The sequence below is a fragment of the Oncorhynchus mykiss genome, chromosome 7 (genome assembly GCF_013265735.2).
Source record: "Oncorhynchus mykiss isolate Arlee chromosome 7, USDA_OmykA_1.1, whole genome shotgun sequence".
NCBI lineage: Eukaryota > Metazoa > Chordata > Actinopteri > Salmoniformes > Salmonidae > Oncorhynchus > Oncorhynchus mykiss.
In genome coordinates, this window is record NC_048571.1 from 62,800,251 (window position 1) to 62,822,980 (window position 22,730).

Consider the following 22,730-nt stretch of genomic DNA (forward strand, 5'->3'; position numbering starts at 1 on the left):
CGGAGTATTGGTTTTATCTTTGGGTGTTTAAAATAAGCTTTGTGAGCTAGCTAGCTTCAGCGAAACTATTTTCCACTGTGCTTTTCTGGTGAGTTCTCCCGCACTGCATCTCGCTTCTTTTTGGTGATACAGTTGAAGTTGGAAGTTTACATACACTTAGGTTGGAGTAATTAAAACTCATTTTTCAACCACTCCACAAATTTCTTGTTAACAAACTATAGTTTTGGCAAGTCGGTCAGGACATCTACTTTGTGCATGAAACAAATCATTTTTCCAACAATTGTTTACGGACAGATTATTTCACTTTCACTGTATCCCAATTCCAGTGGGTCAGAAGAATACATGCACTAAGTTGACTGTGCCTTTAAACAGCTTGGAAAATTCCAGAAAATGGTGTCATGGCTTTAGAAGCTTCTGATAGGCTAATTGACATCATTCAAGTCAATTGGAGGTGTACCTGTGGATGTATTTCAAGGCCTACCTTCAAACTCAGTGCCTCTTTGCTTGACATTATGGTGAAAATAGAAAGAAATCAGCCAAGACCTCAGAAAAAAAATTGTAGACCTCCACAAGTCTGGTTCATCCTTGGGAGCAACTTCCAAACACCTGAAGGTACCACGTTCATCTGTACAAACAATAGTACGCAAGTATAAACACCATGGGACCACGCAGCTGTCATACCGCTCAGGAAGGAGACTCGTTCTGTCTCCTATAGATGAACGTACTTTGGTGTACGAAAAGCATGATTTTTCCACCCCATGGGGGTGGAAGGTACAGTAGGTATGGTGTTCTTTGGATGCAACTCAGCATTCTTTGTCCTCCAAACACGCCGAGTTGAGTTTTTACCAAAAAAGTTATATTTTTGTTTCATCTGACCATATGACATTCTCCCAATCTTCTTCTGGATCATCCAAATGCTCTCTAGCAAACTTCAGACACGTCTGGCACTGCAGGATTTGAGTCCCTGGCGGCATAGTGTGTTACTGATGATAGGCTTTGTTACTTGTCCCAGTTCTCTGCAGGTCATTCACTAGGTCCCCCCGTGTGGTTCTGGGATTTTTGCTCACCGTTCTTGTGATCATTTTGACCCCACGGGGTGAGATCTTGCGTGGAGCCCCAGATCGAGGGAGATTATCAGTAGTCTTGTATGTCTTCCATTTCCTAATAATTGCTCCCACAGTTGATTTCTTCAAACCAAGCTGCTTACCTATTGCAGATTCAGTCTTCCCAGCCTGGTGCAGGTCTACAATTGTGTTTCTGGTTTCCTTTGACAGCTCTTTGGTCTTGGCCATAGTGGAGTTTGGAGTGTGACTGTTTGAGGTTGTGGACAGGTGTCTTTTATACTGATAACAAGTTCAAACAGGTGCCATTAGTACAGGTAACGAGTGGAGAACAGAGGAGACTCTTAAAGAAGAAGTTACAGGTCTGTGAGAGCCAGAAATCTTGCTTGTTTGTAGATGACCAAATACTTATTATCCACCATAATTTGCAAATAAATTCATTACAAATCCTACAATGTGATTTTTAATTTTTTTTTTCTAATTTTGTCTGTCATAGTTGAAGTTGAAGTGTACCTATGATGAAAATTACAGGCCTCTCATCTTTTTAAGTAGGAGAACTTGCACAATTGGTGGCTGACTAAATACTTTTTTGCCCCACTGTATCTTGCCTAGGGAGGCAGCAGAACTGATAGGATCGGGCCAGACAAACAAGAATTTGCCTCCTCGTTACTTTGTCCTCAAGGCTGTCTTTACTCTGTTTTGGGGAAAGAACACCCTCTCAGTGGGCACACTGGAAACAGGGATAATCAACACAATCTTTGCCAATTTTGCCCAGTCGGAGTACAACCTTGCGTCGTTTGACTGAGTAAAAATAGAAAAACACATGCATCGACGCTTCCGAGCAGCTTGATGATTTATTAGCCTATGAAGTATATTTGCCTTTGAAGTTGGAGCCCATCTACTGGTATTTCCATCAATTAATAAAAAGCATTATTTTGCAATGGATGTTAGTGTTTTGTGGATAATTTGGCCAGCCACTATTTTATTAGCTTTTGATAACGGAAACCTTGCTGTCTGCCGGTGTCGCCACCATCTACCACGTGCACAACCGGTGGGAGCTGCTACTCCAGTACACAACCGGCGGGAGCTGCTACTCCGGTACACAACAGGCGTTGTACTGGAGTTATAGATTAAAAAAGGGAATGCCCACATGCAGGAATGTCCTGAATTGCAGGCAGCAGTTGCACCCTTCACTTTTTCTGCCCGTTTCCAAAAGCACTTCGTGTGTAGGCTATCTGGCGCACATTTAATTAGGCCCTAAAGATTATAGGCTTACGAACTAATGTCAGATGGTCCCAAATAATGAAAGAAAAACCTCAATGGTGCCTATAGATATAACATGCACAAGAATTATACATTTGTGCATTTTTTAAGGTAATGTTCTCTTTATTCAAACCCGCCCGCCACCCATCGTTCCTTCATCCACACAATTTTTCATGACCCTGAACCCACCCTACTAGGGTGACCACATGTCCTGGATTGTGCGGGATTTTGACCCTTTGTCCCTCATTTAAATCAACAAATTCAAACACAACTAATAAAAAATAAAAATAAATGATTTGTCAATTATTTCAGTCAGACATTCAGACTGGTCCCTTGCAGTCACGTGACACATATATATATATATATATTACAAATATTTAAAAAATATATATATATAAGGGTGTGGTGGCCTACTAGTGATGTTAAACACTCTCAATCATTGTTGTCTGATCTGATATTCTGCACAGCGCAAGACGAGAAGTAGGCCAATGTCATAGGCCCATTGTCAAACAATCAGATTTCTCAAATCCTTTCGGGGTAAATTCCAGCTAAACTTGGCGAGGACAGCCTAACTACATACTTTTCTAGGTCTTCATTAGAAGCATACTTTTTGTAAGTAAATCGCCATATTAGACAAAGATATATAAGGCAATTTTGTCAAACTTGTGAGGCTCTCCATGCTCATTAGTTGCTCATACAACAAAAACACCCTAAAATCTCATAAGAAATTAGGTGATGGTTATAGTTGAATAGCTCATTTTCACAAGTTTGACAAAATTGCCTTGTGTGTGTATATTATATATATATATATATATATCTCTCTTTGTCTAATATGGCCAAAACTGAACAGCTTGAGCCACTAGGTAGAATGTGTTTAGATTGAAACTAAATACAAGAAGGCTAGGCTATATAGTCTGCTCTAAATTGCTCACGAACCAGTAACTCAATAAGATCTAAATGCATATTCTCATGAAACTGATTGAGATCAAATGATTGGCATGTAGATTCAGTTTGGACATTCCACTGGTAAAACGTGAAGAAACATAATTCACAATTGACAGTGATGATGCCATGGCCTATTCTGAAATGAGGTATGCCTAACTTGGTGTTAGAGGGAATTAAAAATATTACATGTTCTAGAGACAGTATGTGTGGGCATAGGCAGACATTGCAATTGGAGGATGCATTTTATGCATATTCTATAATGATATTAAATATAATAATATCAAAGTCGGTATAAACTTATGTAATTTACATTTGTATTGCTCTCCAACACCTAAAAACTACACCATAAGTGGGAAGGGGATTGTGTGTGTGTGTGTGTGTGTGTGTGTGTGTGTTTGTGTGGGGTACAAATGTTTTTATCATGTAGTGTCATGTATTGTCATGTGTCCTGTTCCTGTTCTTTCTCTTCACCCTGTCTCCCTCTGCTGGTCGTATTAGGTTACCTTTTCTTCCCCTCTTTCCCCCAGCTGTTCCTTGTCCTCTCTAACTACCTCGTTCACCCCTTTTCCCACCTGTTCCCTTTTTCCCTCTGATTAGGTCTCTATATCTCTCTCTGTTTCTGCTTCTGTCTTTGTCGGATTCTCGTTTGTGTTACTCATGCCTGAACCAGACTATCGTCGTGTTTGCTGCAACCTTGTCCTGTCGGAATCTGCCTGTTCATCTAACCTTGTCCTGTCCTGTCGGAATCTGCCTGTCCATCTGAGCCTACGTGTGTTTCGTCATTAAAGAAACTCTGTTTTGTCAATTCGCTTTTGGGTCCTCATTCATGCACCTGACAGAAGAATCCGACCAAGAATGGACCCAGCGACTTCGGATCCTCTCCACTCAGCCGTCGAGATCCAGGGAGCGATGCTAGGCAGACACGAGCAGGAATTGTCTGCTGCTCGACATGCCGTTGAGACCCTGGCCACCCAAGTCTCCAACCTCACAGAACAGGTTCACCATCTCCGCCTCGATCCACCGGCCACTTCCAGGGCTTTCGAATCTCCGGAGCCCAGAATCAATAACCCGCCGTGTTACTCTGGGGAGCCCACTGAATGCCGCTCATTCCTCACCCAGTGTGATATTGTGTTTTCTCTCCAGCCCAACACTTACTCCAGGAGCACTGCTCGTATCGCCTACGTCATATCTCTCCTTACTGGACGGGCTCGTGAGTGGGGCACGGCAATCTGGGAGGCAAGGGCTGAGTGTACTAACCAGTATCAGGACTTTAAGGAGGAGATGATACGGGTTTTTGATCGATCTGTTTTTGGGGAGGAGGCTTCCAGGGTCCTGTCTTCCCTATGTCAAGGTAATTGATCCATAACAGACTACTCTATTGAGTTTCGCACTCTTGCTGCCTCCAGTGGCTGGAACGAGCCGGCTTTGCTCGCTCGTTTTCTGGAGGGTCTCCGCGCAGAGGTAAAGGATGAGATTCTCTCCCGGGAGGTTCCTTCCAGCGTGGATTCCTTGATTGAACTCGCTATTCGCATTGAGCGACGGGTTGATCTTCGTCACCGAGCTCGTGGAAAGGAGCTCGCGTTCTCCGTTGCCCCCCTCTCCGCATCACTACCATCTTCCTCTGCCGGCTCGGGTGCTGAGCCTATGCAGCTGGGAGGTATCCGCATCTCGACTAAAGAGAGGGAACGGAGAATCACCAACCGCCTCTGTCTCTATTGCGGTTCCGCTGGTCATTTTGTCACTTCATGTCCAGTAAAAGCCAGAGCTCATCAGTAAGCGGAGGGCTACTGGTGAGCGCTACTACTCCTGTCTCTCCTTCAAGATCCTGCACTACCTTGTCGGTCCATCTATGCTGGACCGGTTCGTCAGCTTCCTGCAGTGCCTTGATAGACTCTGGGGCGGAGGGCTGTTTTATGGACGAGACCTGGGCTCGGGAACATGACATTCCTCTCAGACAGTTAAGGGAGCCCACGGCCTTGTTCGCCATGGATGGTAGTCCTCTCCCCAGGATTCAGCGTGAGACGCTACCTTTAACCCTCACTGTCTCTGGTAATCATAGCGAAACCATTTCTTTTTTAATTTTTCGTTCACCTTTTACACCTGTTGTTTTGGGCCATCCCTGGCTAGTTTGTCATAATCCTTCTATTAATTGGTCTAGTAATTCTATCCTCTCCTGGAACGTCTCTTGTCATGTGAAATGTTTAATGTCTGCTATCCCTCCTGTTTCCTCTGTCTCTTCTTCACAGGAGGAGCCTGGTGATTTGACAGGGGTGCCGGAGGAATATCACGATCTGCGCACGGTGTTCAGTCGGTCCAGGGCCACCTCTCTTCCTCCACACCGGTCGTATGATTGTAGTATTGATCTCCTGCCGGGAACCACTCCCCCCCGGGGTAGACTATACTCTCTGTCGGCTCCCGAACGTAAGGCTCTCGAAGATTATTTGTCTGTAGCTCTTGCCGCCGGTACCATAGTCCCCTCCTCCTCTCCCGCTGGAGCGGGGTTTTTTTTTGTTAAGAAGAAGGACGGGTCCCTGCGCCCCTGCATAGATTATCGAGGGCTGAATGATATAACAGTGAAGAATCGTTATCCGCTTCCTCTTATGTCTTCAGCCTTCGAGATCCTGCAGGGAGCCAGGTTTTTCACTAAGTTGGACCTTCGTAACGCTTACCATCTCGTGCGCATCAGGGAGGGGGACGAGTGGAAGACGGCGTTTAACACTCCGTTAGGGCACTTTGAATACCGGGTTCTTCCTTTCGGCCTCGCTAACACTCCAGCTGTCTTTCAGGCATTAGTCAATGATGTCCTGAGAGACATGCTGAACATCTTTGTTTTCGTTTACCTTGACGATATCCTGATTTTTTTCACCGTCACTCCAGATTCATGTTCAGCACGTTCGACGTGTCCTCCAGCGCCTTTTAGAGAATTGTCTTTTTGTGAAGGCTGAGAAGTGCACGTTTCATGCCTCCTCCGTCACATTTCTCGGTTCTGTTATTTCCGCTGACGGCATTAAGATGGATCCCGCTAAGGTCCAAGCTGTCATTGATTGGCCCGTCCCTAAGTCACGCGTCGAGCTGCAGCGCTTTCTCGGCTTCGCGAACTTCTATCGTCGTTTCATACGTAATTTCGGTCAGGTGGCAGCTCCTCTCACAGCCCTTACTTCTGTCAAGACGTGCTTTAAGTGGTCCGTTTCCGCCCAGGGAGCTTTTGATCTCCTCAAGAATCGTTTTACATCCGCACCTATCCTTGTTACACCTGACGTCTCTAGACAGTTCGTTGTCGAGGTTGACGCGTCAGAGGTGGGCGTGGGAGCCATTCTTTCTCAGCGCTCCCTCTCTGACGACAAGGTCCACCCTTGCGCATATTTTTCTCATCGCCTGTCGCCGTCGGAACGTAACTATGATGTGGGAAACCGCAAACTGCTCGCCATCCGCTTAGCCCTAGGCGAATGGCGACAGTGGTTGGAGGGGGCGACCGTTCCTTTTGTCGTTTGGACTGACCATAGGAACCTTGAGTACATCCGTTCTGCCAAACGACTTAATGCGCGTCAGGCGCGCTGGGCGCTGTTTTTCGCTCGTTTCGAGTTTGTGATTTCTTATCGTCCGGGCTCTAAGAACACCAAGCCTGATGCTTTATCTCGTCTCTTCAGTTCTTCAGTAGCCTCCACTGACCCCGAGGGGATTCTCCCTGAGGGGCGTGTTGTCGGGTTGACTGTCTGGGGAATTGAGAGGCAGGTAAAGCAAGCACTCACTCACACTCCGTCGCCGCGCGCTTGTCCTAGGAACCTTCTTTTCGTTCCCGTTCCTACTCGTCTGGCCGTTCTTCAGTGGGCTCACTCTGCCAAGTTAGCCGGCCACCCTGGCGTTCGGGGTACGCTTGCTTCCATTCGCCAGCGTTTTTGGTGGCCCACCCGGGAGCATGACACGCGTCGTTTTGTGGCTGCTTGTTCGGTCTGCGCGCAGACTAAGTCCGGTAACTCCCCTCCTGCCGGCCGTCTCAGGCCGCTTCCCATTCCCTCTCGACCGTGGTCTCACATCGCCTTAGATTTTGTCACCGGACTGCCTTCGTCAGCGGGGAAGACTGTTATTCTTACGGTTGTCGATAGGTTCTCTAAGGCGGCTCATTTTATTCCCCTTGCTAAGCTTCGTTCTGCTAAAGAGACGGCACAAATCATCATCGAGAATGTTTTCAGAATTCATGGCCTTCCGTCAGACGTCGTTTCGGACAGAGGTCCGCAATTCACGTCTCAATTTTGGAGGGAGTTTTGCCGTTTGATTGGGGCTTCCGTCAGTCTCTCTTCCGGCTTTCACCCCCAGTCTAACGGTCAAGCAGAACGGGCCAATCAGACTATTGGTCGCATCTTACGCAGTCTTTCTTTTCGCAACCCTGCGTCTTGGTCAGAACAGCTCCCCTGGGCAGAATACGCCCACAACTCGCTTCCTTCGTCTGCGACCGGGCTATCTCCTTTTCAGAGTAGCCTCGGGTACCAGCCTCCGCTGTTCTCATCTCAGTTTGCCGAGTCCAGCGTCCCCTCCGCTCAGGCTTTTGTCCAACGTTGCGAGCGCACCTGGAAGAGGGTCAGGTCTGCACTTTGCCGTTATAGGGCGCAGACTGTGAGAGCTGCTAATAAGCGTAGAACTAAGAGTCCTAGATATTGTCGCGGTCAGAGAGTTTGGCTCTCCACTCAGAACCTTCCCCTTAAGACAGCTTCTCGCAAGTTGACCCCGCGGTTCATTGGTCCGTTCCGTATTTCTCAGATCATTAATCCTGTCGCAGTGCGACTTCTTCTTCCGCGATATCTTCGTCGCGTCCACCCGGTCTTCCATGTCTCCTGTGTTAAGCCCGTTCTTCGCGCCCCCGCTCGTCTCCCCCCCCCCCCCCCCCATCCTTGTCGAGGGCGCACCTATCTACAGGGTCCGTAAGATTTTGGACATGCGTCCTCGGGGCCGTGGTCACCAGTACCTAGTGGATTGGGAGGGGTACGGTCCTGAGGAAAGGAGTTGGGTTCCCTCTCGGGACGTGCTGGACCGTTCGCTGATCGATGATTTCCTCCGTTGCCGCCAGGTTTCCTCCTCGAGTGCGCCAGGAGGCGCTGTCATGTATTGTCATGTTGTGTCCTGTTCTTTCTCTTCACCCTGTCTCCCTCTGCTGGTCGTATTAGGTTACCTTTTCTTCCCCTCTTTCCCCCAGCTGTTCCTTGTCCTCTCTAACTACCTCGTTCACCCCTTTTCCCACCTGTTCCCTTTTTCCCTCTGATTAGGTCTCTATATCTCTCTCTGTTTCTGCTTCTGTCTTTGTCGGATTCTCGTTTGTGTTACTCATGCCTGAACCAGACTATCGTCGTGTTTGCTGCAACCTTGTCCTGTCCTGTCGGAATCTGCCTGTTCATCTAACCTTGTCCTGTCCTGTCGGAATCTGCCTGTCCATCTGAGCCTACGTGTGTTTCATCATTAAAGAAACTCTGTTTTGTCAATTCGCTTTTGGGTCCTCATTCACGCACCTGACATGTAGGCTACACTGTCCCGTGAATGTCAGCAAAATCATCCTGTTGTCCCACATTTGTGTATTTTAAATGTGGTCACCCTACACCCTACCTGCGGATATAACCACAGGGACTGCAATTTCTGAGTCAACCCGCACATCACTAGCCTGTGTATGTATGTGTTTAAAGGGATACTTTGGGATTTTGGCAATGAGGCCCTTTATCTACCTAGCACTAGCAGATGACTGGAAGACTATGGGTGTCTGCTAGCCATATGGCTGGAAGACTATGGGTGTATGCTAGCCATATGGCTGGAAGACTATGGGTGTCTGCTAGCCATTTGGCTGGAAGACTATGGGTGTCTGCTAGCCATATGGCTGGAAGACTATGGGTGTCTGCTAGCCATATGGCTGGAAGACTATGGGTGTCTGCTAGCCATATGGCTGGAAGACTATGGGTGTCTGCTAGCCATATGGCTGGAAGACTATGGGTGTCTGCTAGCCATATGGCTGGAAGACTATGGGTGTCTGCTAGCCATATGGCTGGAAGACTATGGGTGTCTGCTAGCCATATGGCTGGAAGACTATGGGTGTCTGCTAGCCATATGGCTGGAAGACTATGGGTGTCTGCTAGAATGCTAGTTAGCATTGGCTCGTGAAACTACCTCTAACTTCTTTCATACTGGACACAGAGACATAAAAATGTTGTTTGCCTGTGCATGTGTGCGTGCCTGTAAAGTGGGGTGCGTCTGCTTACATTGGGAGGAAATGGTATGCATACCTCAGTAGTGAGGCCTGGTGGCCAGGGTTAGTCTGGCCCACAGCCAGCAGCATGCTAAAGTAAGGAGGGTTATCTCCACCATCTTTCAGAGCAGCTACACAGAAATTCTGCATCCCCCCAACACACTATTTACTCTGAGGAGTAACTCTCCAAAATGGACGGCACACAGGGGGACTGTACTCCAGGCAGATGACCCTCCCCAGATCATAACCATCAGCGGGGGGGTTTGGTTTAACGTCTGGAAAAAACATCCCAGAAATAAAAAGGCCATGCCAAGCTACAGAGAGAATCCAAATGAGTCACGTTTTGGTATAAAACAATTTTTTGAGCAGTTGAGGTCACAGTAGTGTTAGCCAAGTAGGCTACATCTCACCCTATACTATCATCTATAACTACCAACAACAATGTTCTTACTGTTAGAATACAGGCGACTTCAGGTCAAAGCCCTGGTTAAAGCCTTACAGGACACTGAACATATACACACAGACAGAGATAACTTGACTGAACATACACACACACACACACACCGTTACTGCACAGAAAGATAGACTGACAGAGATGGACGGACAGAGAGAGAGTAGCCTCCTGATGTTGGTAACAGTCTTCAAGGAGGAAATAAACTCAGAATTTCCATCGGACATCAACGCTCTAAGGAAAACAAAGCTTTAACGCTTAGAAATACAGTACAATCTCCCTGCTTCGCTCTATCAGACTGCAGCTAACGGGCACAATGTATGCTAGACAGAGCCCCACTCGCCTTCAGCCACATCATGTAATGCGGAAACTAACATAACTCCGAGTATGAGTGGAATGCTTGTTAGTCTCAACTCCTTCCAGCATTGCTGAAACATGCTCATTTGTTCCTCTTAGGGCGACACTTAGACCTACCATGGATCCATATTACACTCCTTCCATTACTGAAAAGTACACCATCACAAAACACCATGCTTTTCTCACCTCTTCAGCGATTATTACACACACTAACACAGACAATTGCTAAAACCCCACAGAAATTGTGCATGGAACATCCACACATATTGAAATGGTGAACATACTGCAGTGCCGGGAAAAAGTGCTGATACTGAATGTTTTCCAATCTTTAACCAAAACCTAATATTAAATAAAGGGAACCTGAGTTAACAAATAACAAAAACTATTTATACTTATACTATTTATACTCTGAGAAAGTAACTGCCCCCTTACACTCAATAACTGGTTGTGCCACCTTTAGCTGCAATGACTGCAACCAAACACTTCCTGTAGTTGTTGATCAGTCTGTCACATTGCGGTGGAGGAATTTTGGACCACTCTTACATGCGGAACTTAACTAAGCAACATTTGTGGGTTTTCAAGTATGAACTGCTCGTTTCAAGTCCTGCCACAACATCTCAATTGGGATTAGGTCTGGACTTTGACTAGGCCATTCCAAAACTTCAAATGTGTAGCTTTTTAACCATTTTCATGTAGACTTGATTGTGTGTTTGGGATCATTGTCTTGATGCACGACCCAGCTGCGCTCCAGCTTCAGCTCACAGGCGGATGGCCTGACATTCTCCTGTAGAATTCTCTGATATACTGCAGAATTCATGGTTCCTTCTATTAAGGCAAGTCATCCATGTCCTGAGGCAGCAAAGCATCCCCAAACCATCACACTACCACCACCATGTTTGACCGTTGGTATGAGGTTCTTACTGTGGAATGCAGTGTTTGGTTTTTCTCATCCAAAAAGTTTGCCAAAAAGTACCTGGAAGCACCTAGATGATCATCAAGACTCTTGGAAGAATGGTCTATGGACAGATGAGTCAAAAGTAAAACTTTTTGGAAAACATGGGTCCCATTATGCCTGGTCAAAAACCAAACATTCCATAAGGACCTCATACCAACAGTGAAGCGTGGTGGTGGTAGTGTGATGATTCCACAGTAAGGACCTCATCCCAACGGTGAAGCGTGGTGGTGGTAGTGTGATGATTCCACAGTAAGGACCTCATCCCAACGGTGAAGCGTGGTGGTGGTAGTGTGATGATTCCACAGTAAGGACCTCATCCCAACGGTGAAGCGTGGTGGTGGTAGTGTGATGATTCCACAGTAAGGACCTCATCCCAACGGTGAAGCGTGGTGGTGGTAGTGTGATGATTCCACAGTAAGGACCTCATCCCAACGGTGAAGCGTGGTGGTGGTAGTGTGATGGTTTGGGGATGCTTTGCTGTATGGAAGTTCTGAATGAATCAAGCCTGAAAAAACAAAAACTCAACACAAATTATGATTGTGCCCTGCCTCCTATCTACATACTGGAGTTATAGCCAATACATAGCCTACCACATATTACACATAGCAGAAAAACATAAACCAAAACTGATTTAAGAGGTCTTCGGTACATAATTGGTCTAGCCTATACTCCAAAATTAAACAATTTGAGTAAACGCCTTTTGAGTGTGGACTGTATTATTATGCATACTGGATGGACTGGTTACCTTATGCTACACTCTAAAACTGCTATCTATGAGTCTGGGAGAGAACGAGTCTAGGCGATGCTGTTGGTTCATTAATTGTGCAGTGCGGCTTACAGTTAGCCTACAATTAGTGAATTTGTATTTGGTTTGTTTGGTTTGAATAGCTTAATAGGGAATTTTTATATTTTCATAATTAATTGGGTGACACATTACCTTTAGCTATACAGAATATCTCACCACCATGCATTTCCAAATCAAATGTTATTGGTCACATACACGTGATTAGCGGATGTTATTGCGGGTGTAGTGAAATGCTCCTCTCTCCTTTATTCCTTTCTCCAGCATGCTGACGGGCTGTCAATTTAGTGAAATATGTTTCAATGTGAAAACATGTTACTATCAATGTTCACAAACAGATTTCAATTGGTTTCCTAAATTTAGTACTGGGTAGCTGCAGGAACAAGGTTGGAGAGCACATGGCAGAATATCACCTGTTGGGGCAGTGAGAGCATGCTCCTCAAACAGGAATATCACCTGTTGAGACAGTGACGGCATACTCCTCAAACAGGAATATCACCTGTTGAGACAGTGAGAGAATGCTCCTCAAACAGGATTATCACCTGTTGAGACAGTGACGGCATACTCCTCAAACAGGAATATCACCTGTTGAGACAGTGAGAGAATGCTCCTCAAACAGGAATATCACCTGTTGGGGCAGTGAGAGCATGCTCCTCAAACAGTGGTTGATGCGTGGAGTGAAATAAGTGTTGTATTCATTTCTCAGCTGCTACAAAACAGAGAAAGCGCACGGCCTCCACTTGTTATTCGAGTGCCAACAGGTGATTTGTCTTTTTTCCCTGCCCCTGTTCACGCCCGTTTGATAATGGGCCGTTCTTAACCTAAACTAATTTCAAAATATGATCAATTGATGAGAGAACAGCTGTCCACCCTGAGGCAAGAAACGGAGTGCAAGCTTTTTTTTGTGCCACTTTTTCAAATCATCAGTAACGTGTAGTCATACGATGTAGCCCCTATGTTTTGATTTCTTAGACATTCTAAGGTTTGTATCCTTCACAACTAAAGTTGCCAAATAACTCTTAATGTAGCGTATAGGACCTGTTTTAAATGATCACTTTATTACGCTCAACATTTCCATTTCATATGTGCAGTCACTGTAATGGGAAAAATATCCTTTCTATTTTATTCAGCTAAGTTCAATTGTATTGTTCTTACTATAAAATCATATCAAATAAAATAATGGCACAGGACTTAGGCATATCTTGTCAGCTAAATTAACTAGCCTGCAGCCTATGGCATATCCATAGCCAGACAACATAGTTGGCCAACTCCTATTCTGTTCTTACGAAATACATGTTCTTCATATCATAATGTTTCTTTAGACCTGTCTAAAAGAAATAATGGATTTATTGTATGTTAAATTGACTTATTATACTTTTTTAAATGTAGATGCTCCAAATGCCCTCATCCACGGCTTGTTCGTGTGGAGGCCTGGAGATGCTAAACGAGTATGTTAATTAACGGTCAATTACCGTGAGAACGTGAGTCTTTTGCATGACAACAACTGGCTGACAACATTTCATGAGCGCCACAGCCTTTGTCGCAAGTTCAGTTGTACTTCCTGTGACAGAGCTATATATAGCCCAACTGCAAAACCCAGAGAAACATCTTCCTTCATGGGCCTCAATATGTTCACAGCCTCACAACATAGAAAAGATGATACACAAACATACACTGATAAAAAAAACAGATACAAGCATCACACACACACAGACAGATACAAGCATCACACACACACGGACAGATACAAGCATCACACACACACACAGACAGATACAAGCATCACACACACACAGACAGATACAAGCATCACACACACACACACACACACACATCAAAGCGAGCTGTGCTTTTTGAAGTCCATGTGGACAGGAGTGATACTGGCGATAGCACCATAGAATCGCAGTGTTAACACAATAAGAAACATCTTCAGTGGAACACACTGTGTAAACAGGCAGGATTTACTGAGGTGATGTGATGCTGCGTGAGCTGCTATAGTAGAATGAGATGGGAGTATACCATTCTCTTACCTCTGAACTTTTTGGGGGGGTTGTTCAGGTCCCCTGTGTCGGGCTGTACCACACAGCGGTCATCTACCAGCCTGTGGAGGGAAGAGACAATGACACGTCAAGTCAGAAACACACAGGTAGTCGACCACACACCCTTCACATGCAAATAAACTTGAACAGTTTCAACATTATAAATGTGCACCACACATACAAATCTGCAAGCACATAGCTTTCTTTATTTTTCATATATAAGCCCCAGGCTCCAAACAAATGTGTACCCCTAGGTTAGGGTATATCTGGAAGAAACCAGCATATTTTCAAATCGAAGGCTTTTATTTCATTGTTTCACAATAAAACCTTCCATTACATCCAAGCCCATTGTCCGCCTGAGATCTTGTAATAAAGCACCACGTACACCCATAAAAAGTACACTGTTTTTTCATAACACTTAACCACAGAGCTCTGTTTATTTTGACTCCCTCAGTCACTATATTTAGACCAATCACATACTTGTGGTTACACCACAAGGTTTCTTGTATCGCCGTGGCTCTTCTACAGTCCACCAATTATGAGGAAGAAATGAGAGGATTAGCTGGCCACAGCTAGTGGGCGAACTGACTAGCATTCCTGCCGCTGACAAATTTAGTTTTCTACTGGCTCATAATAACGGCTGCCTGGACCCCAGCCAGATACCACATCCATCCCAGTCATGTTCCTGTGGAGTTTAAACACACACAGTCAGTCGTACTACACATGGACCTGTCTGCACCAGAGATACACCGCTCTGAAAATGACATAACACACTGAGGCTCCAGTCTACAGTGTCTACCTCCGGAGAGCATTATACAGCATTGCTATACTGAGCATCTGATTCATATTATAGTAAGTTGTCAGAAAAGAGAACCTATGACTAGGGCTGTGGCGGTCATGACATTTTGTCAGCCGGTGATTGTCATTCAAATAACTCTGTCTGTCTGGTCTCTGTCTGGTGGATGGTTAGTAATGTCTGATCTCTGTCTGGTGGATGGTTAGTAATGTCTGGTCTCTGTCTGTCCATGTCTGGTCTCTGTCTGGTCTGTCTGTCCATGTCTTGTCTGTCTGCTGGTCTGTTAGTCTGGTCTGTCTGTCTGTCTGGTGGATGGTTAGTAATGCCTGGTCTCTGTCTGTCTGGGTCTGGTCTCTGTCCGTGTCTGGTCTCTGTCTCGGTCTCTGTCTCTGTCTCTGTCTGACAGCCTGTCTCCGCGTCCGGTCTCCGTCCGTCCGTCCGTGTCCGGTCTCACCGCCCGTCCGTCCGTCCGTGTCCGGTCTCACCGCCCGTCCGTGTCCGGTCTCACCGCCCGTCCGTGTCCGGTCTCACCGCCCGTCCGTGTCCGGTCTCTCCGCCCGTCCGTGTCCGGTCTCTCCGCCCGTCCGTGTCCGGTCTCTCCGCCCGTCCGTGTCCGGTCTCTCCGCCCGTCCGTGTCCGGTCTCTCCGCCCGTCCGTGTCCGGTCTCTCCATGTCCGGTCTCTCCGCGTCCGGTCTCTCCGCGTTCGGTCTCTCCGTCCGTCCGTGTCCGGTCTCTCTGTGTCCGGTCTCTCCGTCCATCCGTGTCCGGTCTCTCCGTGTCCGGTCTCTCCGTGTCCGGTCTCTCCGCCCGTCCGTGTCCGGTCTCTCCGCCCGTCCGTGTCCGGTCTCTCCGCGTCCGGTCTCTCCGCCCCCGGTCTCTCCGCCCCCGGTCTCTCCGCCCCCGGTCTCTCCGCCCGTCCGTGTCCGGTCTCTCCGCCCGTCCGTGTCCGGTCTCTCCGTGTCCGGTCTCTCCGTGTCCGGTCTCTCCGCCCGTCCGTGTCCGGTCTCTCCGCCCGTCCGTGTCTGGTCTCTCCGCCCGTCCGTGTCTGGTTTCTCCATGTCCGGTCTCTCCGCCCGTCCGTGTCCGGTCTCTCCGTGTCCGGTCTCTCCGTGTCCGGTCTCTCCACCCGTCCGTGTCCGGTCTCTCCGCCCGTCCGTGTCCGGTCTCTCCGCCCGTCCGTGTCCGGTCTCTCCGTGTCCGGTCTCTCCGCCCGTCCATGTCCGGTCTCTCCGTGTCCGGTCTCTCCGCCGGTCCGGTCTCTCCGTGTCCGGTCTCTCCGCCCGTCCGTGTCCGGTCTCTCCGCCCGTCCGTGTCCGGTCTCTCCGCCCGTCTGTGTCCGGTCTCTCCGTGTCCGGTCTCTCCGCCCGTCCGTGTCCGGTCTCTCCGTGTCCGGTCTCTCCGTGTCCGGTCTCTCCGTGTCCGGTCTCTCCGTCCGTCCGGGTCCCCGTCCGTCGTGGTCCGGTCTCCGTCCGTCGTGGTCCGTCGTGGTCCGGTCTCCGTCCGTCGTGGTCCGGTCTCCGTCCGTCGTGGTCCGGTCTCCGTCCGTCGTGGTCCGGTCTCCGTCCGTCGTGGTCCGGTCTCCGTCCGTCGTGGTCCGGTCTCCGTCCGTCCGTCCGTCCGTCGTGGTCCGGTCTCCGTCCGTCCGTCCGTCCGTCGTGGTCCGGTCTCCGTCCGTCCGTCCGTCGTGGTCCGGTCTCCGTCCGTCCGTCCGTCGTGGTCCGGTCTCCGTCCGTCCGTCTGTCGTGGTCCGGTCTCCGTCCGTCCATCTGTCGTGGTCCGGTCTCCGTCCGTCCGTCTGTCGTGGTCCGGTCTCCGTCCGTCGGGGTCTGGTCTCTGTAACTCAGTGGAGGCAGTGAGGTCCCTTTCTGCTGTCTCAGCCTGATCCAATTTTCATGAGCAGCAAGAGGGGGGTGTCCAGGGATCCTGAGCCTCTAGCCAGCATTAGCATTACTAACCATCCCCCTTGTAAATCACATGTAAACAGAATCAAACCAGCAGTTGATGGCTCGTCTTCGCAAACTGGAATAAATACTCTTCAAATACATCGTCTGCGCAGCAGAGAGCATGCAATATAATCAATGTATAGACAAAGCCTTTCCATTTACAATGACAGCCGGCCTAACCCATCCCCTAACCCATCCCCTAACCCGGACGATGCTGGGCGAATTGTGCGCCGCCCTATGGAACTCTCGATTACAACCGTTGTGATACAGGCCAGGATCGAACCAGGGTCTGTAGTGACGCCTCTAGCACTGAGATGCAGTGCCTTAGACCACTGCACCACTCGGGAGCCCAAAAGTGTTAATAATGTTATGGCATGTCTTAGTCACTGTGCGGAGTACAGTGCACACTATGCACACAGTGAGAAGTAGCACAGATGCACACAGTGAGAAGTAGCACAGATGCACACAGTGAGAAGTAGCACAGATGCACACAGTGAGAAGTAGCACAGATCTGGATAAAATGTACGAATACAAGAGTCATACACTATGACATTCCCCTACATGTTATCTTGACCCAGAACAATAACCAAACCTGCATTGAATCCATTATAACTGAAGTCAGGTGAGATTGATGGAGAATACAATGGACTGTACAGTCGTGGCCATAAGTTTTGAGAATGACACAAATATTAATTTCCACAAAGGTTTGCTGCTTCAGTGTCTTTAGATATTTTTGTCAGATGTAATTATACTTCAGTATTCCATAGTAACAAGTCCCTGATTTTTTTCCTGGAGAGAAGTGGCATCTTTGCTGCCCTTCTTGACACCAGGCCATCCTCCAAAAGTCTTCACCTCACTGTGTGTGCAGATTACAGGTCGACCGATTATGATTTTTCAACACCGATACCGATTAATGGAGGGCCAAAAAAGCTGATACCGATTAAATCGGCCAATTTTTTATTTGTAATAATGACAATTACAACAACACTGAATTAACACTTATTTTAACTTAATATAAAACATCAAAATCAATTTAGCCTCAAATAAATAATGAAACATGTTCAATTTGGTTTAAATAATGCAAAAACAAAGTGTTGGAGAAGAAAGTAATATGTGCCATGTAAAAAAGCGAACGTTTAAGTTCCTTGCTCAGAACATGAGAACATATGAATGTTGGTGGTTCCTTTTAACATGGAATATTGAAGTCTCAAGGTAAGAGGTTTTATGTTGTAGTTAATATAGTATTTATAGGACTATTTCTCTCTATACCATTTGTATTTCATATACCTTTGACTATTGGATGTTCTTATAGGCACTATAGTATTGCCAGTGTAACAGTATAGCTTCCGTCCCCCTCCTCGCCCCTACCTGGGCTCGAACCAGGAACACATCGACAACAGCCACACTCGAAGCATCGTTATCCATTGCTCCACAAAAGCCGCGGCCCTTGCAGCGCAAGGGGAATAACTACTCCAAATCTAAAAGCGAGTGATGTTTGAAACAGTATTAGCGCACACCCAGCTAACCATTTCACATTGGTAACACCAGCCATTAGGCTGATAGGCTTGAAGTCATAAACAGGGATGTGTTTGCGAAGAGCTGCTGGCAAAACACACGAAAATGATATTTGAATCAGACTTAATTATAACATAATAACACACAGAGATACGAGCCTTTGGTCATTAATATGATCGAATCCGGAAACTATCATTTCGAAAACAAGACATTTATTCTTTCAGTGAAATACGGAACCGTTCAATATTTTATCTAACGGGTGGCACCCCCAAGTCTAAATATTATTGTTACATTGCACAGCGACAGCCCCGAAACCTGAAGGATCTGGAGAAGGTCTGTATGGAGGAGTGGGCCACAATCCCTGCTGCAGTGTGTGCAAACCTGGTCAGGAACTACAGGAAACGTATGATCTCTGTAATTGCAAACAAAGGTCTCTGTACCAAATATTAAGTTCTGCTTTTCTGATGTATCAAATACTTATGTCCTGCAATAAAATGCAAATGAATTACTTAAAAATCATACGTGATTTTCTGGATTTTTGTTTTAGATTCCGTCTCTCACAGTTGAAGTGTACCTATGATAAAAAATGACAGACCTCTACATGCTTTGTAAGTAGGAAAACCTGCAAAATCGGCAGTGTATCAAATACTTGTTCTCCCCACTGTATCTGTAGTAACTGTGGGAATATTTGCTGGTGTTTTTATAGTCTAATGTCCAATTTGTATTTTTATTTAATCAGAAAAGCAGGCTGCTAGTTGGGGAACCCTGTAGTAGGAGAATTCCTGTGGAGTGTGTTTATGCGTTCTCACTGGTATTATGACCCTATATAAATGTTTTCTCTTGCTCATACACAAACAGAACTAATCATTGTGTGTCCAATATTGTCTATGGATCACCAACAGTCTACACATACCATACACAGGCATCCTCCCTACCTTTCTCCATCTGGGTTAAATCCTTTCTCCCTCCCTCCCAGTTAATTAGTTCCCGCCTATTTCCCATTCTTCCCAGTCTACATACCATCATGGTCATGGAGATACCCAGGACCAGACTCCCACTTCAAAGGGCTTAGTTTGACCAGCTCTGTTCTTTGAGAAAGGTGGAAATGTCATTTACCCTTCCAAACCACTCTGTATCAGTGGCCCACAGATGGCAGAGGGGCCCCTGAGCAGCACACACACAGCTCTGTGTGCCAGTACCTCCCTGCCATGATAACACTAACTTTCAGACTCACAGGCCACACCACCTCTCCTGTGATTCATCTCCACAGCATTCCTCTCTCAAACCCACACTCATCTTACGATTGGGGACTCACACCACCACTACAGACTAAAGTCCTTTATATATGCACTGCAGAGCTTTGAAGGCAGTACCTTAATGACCTTCTCACGTGTACATTAAGCTATGAATTTACCCTTAAAGGGATAGCTCCCTCCACAATTAAAGTTTGTCATGCATGTGCAGACCTCAAAAGTGCCCTAATGTCCAGGTGAGTACATGTCCCATGGCATCTGCTGAGTAGATGCAGCTATAGTCCTCCATTCCAAATGATTGGGAAATATATAGGCACCATCTAAAATGATTACATTAGACCAGGGCAGTTCAATGTCTGGGGTCAGTCTGGGGAGGGCCAAAACACTTGGTTTAGGGACTGATTAATTAACACCAGGTAGAAACAAAAAAACAAGTGTTTCTGCACTCCAGGACCGGAATTGACCAGCCCTGCATTAGAAGACCTATGTTACCACCATTGCCATTCATTGCCAGTGAGTGATAATTGCTAAAGGAGGGATGGGATAGGTGAACTTAACTCACCCCAGAGTGCTGATGAAACCGTTGGTGGAGCCCTCTGCATACAGGGAGCAGATGTCCCCGATGTGCAGAAAACTGGACATCTTATCTGACATGTCTCACACACACACTGGTCCACACCTGGAGGAGAGTAGAGGCAGGAATTTTACAATCATATAAAGAGAATCACAACACACACTAACAAATGACTATAGGGCCTGAGTTTTCCCAGACCTGGGCAGGTCACACAGTCAGGAATAACCATAAGAGTGACATTTTGTGCATCTTCACTTTGTCAGGTCATCCTCCTAACCCTGTAAACTGTAAAGACATTACAATCCTGCATATATAAATGACTGTTTATTTGCATTACAAATTAACAGGGAATCAATTCAAACTGGGGTAAAATTGTAACATGTATCTTGGAAACACAAGTCCTTGCCATCAGTAGATTTCAGATTCCAACATCCACCTTGGATTTCCTTACATTACATTATTCTAATGGAGCAGAACGTTGGTTTCCCAGTTCTAGTGAGGTGATTTGGAACAGAGGAAACCCTGAGAGAAAGGGAGCAGGAGGTTTTGCATGGGGCCAGGAACTATCTGATGCTCCAGCCTGATGTAGCTGGGTGAGGGGTAAACAGTTAATGATTAGGAGAGGCAGAGAGAAACAGGAAGAACATGCAGCTGTATATAGTAAACCTGCTCTGGGCTATAGGGTGGAAGGAGTGTTAGACCAGTCAGTTCACAGTGTTTTATTGTAACACTGATCCAGGCTGGGTTACAATCCGGGTTGGATTCTACCCCCTTTCAATTCAGGGAATGAAAATTGCCCTTACTTTGTATTGGACTTGAACTGAATTATAAAAGGACTGACCCCAACCCTGATTAGAATACAATGAATGAGGCCACGACAATTGGGGTGAAACATGGTCTAGTGCATGGTTACTGTACTACAGGTGTTATAGTGCATAGTGAGTAAAGCAGTGTCCTGTGCTGTGTTGTTTAGAGCCTAGAGCCCAGTCGATTTCCTGATCACTTAGTCTCGTGTTACCATACTCCCCATGTCACGCTCACCACGAACAGCGAGGACGCCTGGAAACTGAGGCTACAGACCACTTGACTTGTCCAGGAAAAACTCCAGACCCTAATTGTAGGCTGTCATTGGGGCTTAGAGCTTTTCCTGTTCATGTGGCTAGTAAAGAAAAACTCCTGGAACATATTGTACCTCCTGAGTCTTGACTCACATTGGTGACATTTGTGTCTTTCAGAACTCAATGACAGGCTACTAAACTTGCACAGAAGGAGCTCTATCTACACATTTGCATTATTTGCCTACACTGCGACATCATCCATTAGAGTACATCGAGGTTGATCTTAACATATTTTCAGACCTATGTGGTTTTGAACATACTTCTAAACATACTCAAGGAAAATAAACATGGAGATCAATTCACCCCATCATACCACCTCAAAACCACATAGCCAAACAATTAGTAGGCAACAGTAACTCATGACATAGGCTCCTGTAATTTATGTCCATCAACATGATGCCCAAGTCAATGGGTAAATTGTCAGCATCAAATCCATGACCATGTTTAGCCCATTTTAGGTAGCCTACAAATCCCTTCCAATTTCACTGAACTTCAACACATCCCGAGACGAGTTGCCTAATAAATCAGGCTCTGATACCAGTTTACTAGTCTCATAGCCTTTCGAATCCGAGTGTGGAAGTATGTCTCTCATCTCGGGAAAAAAATGTGTCAGTGGAAAAAAATCATGACTGCCCGTTCATGATGACAGATACATTTCTGCGCTTCTTCCCACGCCACAAGTAATACATATTTAACAGGCGGGGATGCTACCCAAAACTGTACAGAGTTGTGCTAAACTTTACCTTCGCTGTGGTAAGTGTTTGGGAACGACGCGCACGGCTGGGTCAACGGGACAGCATTACAGCGATATACCGCTTTCAGCTCATCTATAGCACCAGATCCCGTTAGCGAGTTGAGTCCGATTTCTTTTTTTTCTTTTTTTTTTTTTCTTTTTTACCGCTAATCACCCTGCCATCCGTTCGTTTACTACGTGAGCGTTCGTCTCAGCTCGAAGCTCTGTTGCCTCTCAGAAAACACTGGTCTCTGGGAAATGATGTTTATGGAATGGTTCTTTCAGATAAGTAACAAGGCCTAAAGCACATTTATGACTACAACTCCCACAGTGTGTTGGAGCGTTGCACGGAAACTTCTCCATCCAAACTTTAGACAAATTGCTGGAGGAAGTGACATTGAATTTTCGATCAAGAAATGCACTCACACATGCTTTTATGCCACACATTGATCAGGTTTGACCTTTGTTGATGGCAACACAACCAATAATACATTATATACAAGTAGCTATGAACTAAATGGGTTATGAGTATCTGCTGCCTTGTACGGTTCGTTTACTCTACCCGGCATGTACACAACCAAGCGGAAAATTGCCGCGTGCCGCTTAGTCCGCCCAGTGCTTGGCAGCATAAGTTCGAGTGTGCGTCAAGAATTCAGCATAGCAAGTTTGTAAGAAGGTTTGGTTATTAATAAGTGGGTAAA

At 46.4% G+C, this 22,730-nt stretch overlaps 1 protein-coding gene across 9 annotated transcripts in view; it reads right to left on the reverse strand.

Moving 5' to 3' along the window:
- The window catches only part of LOC110528182 (inositol 1,4,5-trisphosphate receptor type 1), a 175,444-nt gene extending 153,269 nt beyond the window's left edge, over positions 1-22,175 (reverse strand). For all 9 annotated transcript variants that reach the window (XM_021610038.2, XM_036983724.1, XM_021610040.2 and 6 more), the window contains exons 1-3: positions 22,040-22,175; positions 20,167-20,283; positions 14,088-14,158 (exon numbers count right to left, since the gene is read on the reverse strand). In XM_021610038.2, coding sequence (XP_021465713.2) covers positions 14,088-14,158; positions 20,167-20,258 — 163 coding nt within the window. In that variant the 5' untranslated portion in view covers positions 20,259-20,283; positions 22,040-22,175. The remainder of the gene's footprint in view (positions 1-14,087; positions 14,159-20,166; positions 20,284-22,039) is intronic.
- Between the last annotated feature and the right edge of the window lie 555 nt (positions 22,176-22,730).